The following is a 2,137-nucleotide window of genomic DNA, read 5'->3' as shown; positions in this document are numbered from 1 at the left end:
TGGTTCTTTTGGCAGTCCATGGCACCCTCAGTATTCTTCTCCAACACCACAACTCAAAGGCATCAATTCTTCTACGATCCTCTTTATTCACTGTCCAGCTTTCGCATCCATATGAGGCTATTGAAAACACAATGGCCTGGGTCAGGCGCACCCTAGTCCTCAAGCTGACATCTCTGCTCTTCAATACTTTAAAAAGTTCCTGTGCAGCAGATTTGCCCAGTGCAATACGTCGTCTGATCTCTTGACTGCTACTTCTGCGAGTGTTAATAGTTGATCCAAGAAGAATGAAGTCCTTGACAACTTCAATCCTTTTTCCATTGATAAGAATGTTGTTTATTGGTCCAGTGGTGAGGATTTTTGTTTTCTTGACATTGAGATGCAATCCATATCGAAGGCTGTGCTCTTTAATCTTCATAAGTAAATGTTTCAAAAAGAGTTAGTTAAGCATGCTTAAAATATTAACAGCAGCATATCTGGTTATTCATTCATTTCTGTGGATAAGTTTGCATTTCTGTCTTCTCTTTTCCAATAGTTTCATCACCTACATGGAGCTAGGAAACCAAACACATATTTCAGAATTTATCCTTTTGGGACTCTCAGAAGAGGCAGAACTACAGCCCCTCCTCTTTGGACTGTTCCTGTCCATGTACCTGGTAACCTTCACAGGGAACCTGCTCATCATCATGACCATTGGCAAAAACTCCCACCTTCACACCCCCATGTACTTCTTCCTCTCCAACCTTTCTTTTGCAGACATTTGCTTCACCACAACCACAGTACCAAAAATGCTGGTGAACATTTACATGCAAAATAAAATTATTACTTATGAAGATTGCATCACCCAAATTTACTTTTTCATGCTTTTTGGACACGTAGACAATTTCCTCTTAACAGTGATGGCCTATGACAGGTTTGTGGCCATATGTTACCCACTACATTACTTAGTCATCATGAATCCCAAGTTCTGTGGCCTTATTCTTCTGTCATCCTGGTTATTTAGTAATGTAAATGCTTTATTACAAAGCTTAATGATTTTGCGACTATCTTTTTGTACAAAACTGGAAATCGCCCATTTCATCTGTGAACTTAATCAGGTAGTCAAACTTGCTTGTTCTGACACTTTCCTCAATAACTTAGTGATGTATCTTGCAACTGGACTTTTTGGTGTTTTTCCACTCACTGGGATCCTCTTGTCTTACATTAAGATTGTATCCTCCATTATGAAAATTTCATCAGCTGGGAGCAAGTCTAAAGCCTTTTCCACTTGTGGGTCTCACCTCTCAGTCATTTCCTTGTTCTATGGTACAGCTCTTGGAGTTTATCTTAGTTCTGCAGTCACCCCAATTTCCCGGGCCACTGCAATAGCCTCGGTGATGTACTCTGTGGTCACACCCATGCTGAACCCCTTTATCTACAGTCTTAGAAATAAGGACATAATGCAGGGCCTAAGACAACTTTTTAACTGAGAAACTTTCTCTACGTAACTGAGTCAATCATGAGCAACAGAGCTCAAAAGCATGAAGACCTAAATTATATCTTCATCATCTCATATCTCTGCATGAGCTGCAGAATCGTATCTCCTCTATTTTTATATGGTATAAGAAATTGGAAATTGTGTATTTCTTTCAAAAATATTTTTTTAACCAAAATCTTCATTCAACAGGCAATTTCATCAAGATGAGTGCTGATGAATTCATTTGAAACAGACGTTCCACTGCAAGTCATGAAAACGGTATACAATTATCTTGTTTAAAGAGTGTCATTATTGTCCTAAAACCTGAAAAGTTGTGATATTTATTTCCAAATTCCTATTTTAGAGGTTTTTTTTCTTGTGATCAGTTCTAACTTGTAATATTTGACCACTCTTGGTAATTTTCTTTAAAAGACATCTTCTTGAGCATTTTGAATGGAAACTTTGTAAGCATGTACTTACCAAATTGTGAAATAAACTTTGTGTATGTCCTTCAAATATTGGGAATGACTCTAAGAATACCACTGAAAGCAAGATCAGCTATGAATGTTGATACCTTTTCTATCACCAAGAAGGTATGGAATCCAGAAGACTCCACTGAAATTATTGATTTGACAAATATGACAAACTTTCTGCAATACAGATGTAGGGAAATTAAAAAATAAT

General features: G+C 37.5%; 1 protein-coding gene across 1 annotated transcript; it reads left to right on the top strand.

Moving 5' to 3' along the window:
• Window positions 1–545: 545 nt before the first annotated feature.
• On the top strand, window positions 546–1,466 carry LOC102830971 (olfactory receptor 7C1-like). Its single transcript, XM_006877501.1, has one exon. It carries the CDS (start codon window positions 546–548, stop codon window positions 1,464–1,466), a length of 921 nt encoding a protein of 306 aa, XP_006877563.1.
• The last annotated feature ends 671 nt before the right edge of the window (window positions 1,467–2,137 follow it).

The sequence above is a fragment of the Chrysochloris asiatica genome, unplaced genomic scaffold (assembly GCF_000296735.1).
Source record: "Chrysochloris asiatica unplaced genomic scaffold, ChrAsi1.0 scaffold00517, whole genome shotgun sequence".
In the NCBI taxonomy this organism is placed as follows: Eukaryota; Metazoa; Chordata; class Mammalia; order Afrosoricida; family Chrysochloridae; genus Chrysochloris; species Chrysochloris asiatica.
This window is presented reverse-complemented; position numbering and strand designations above follow the sequence as displayed.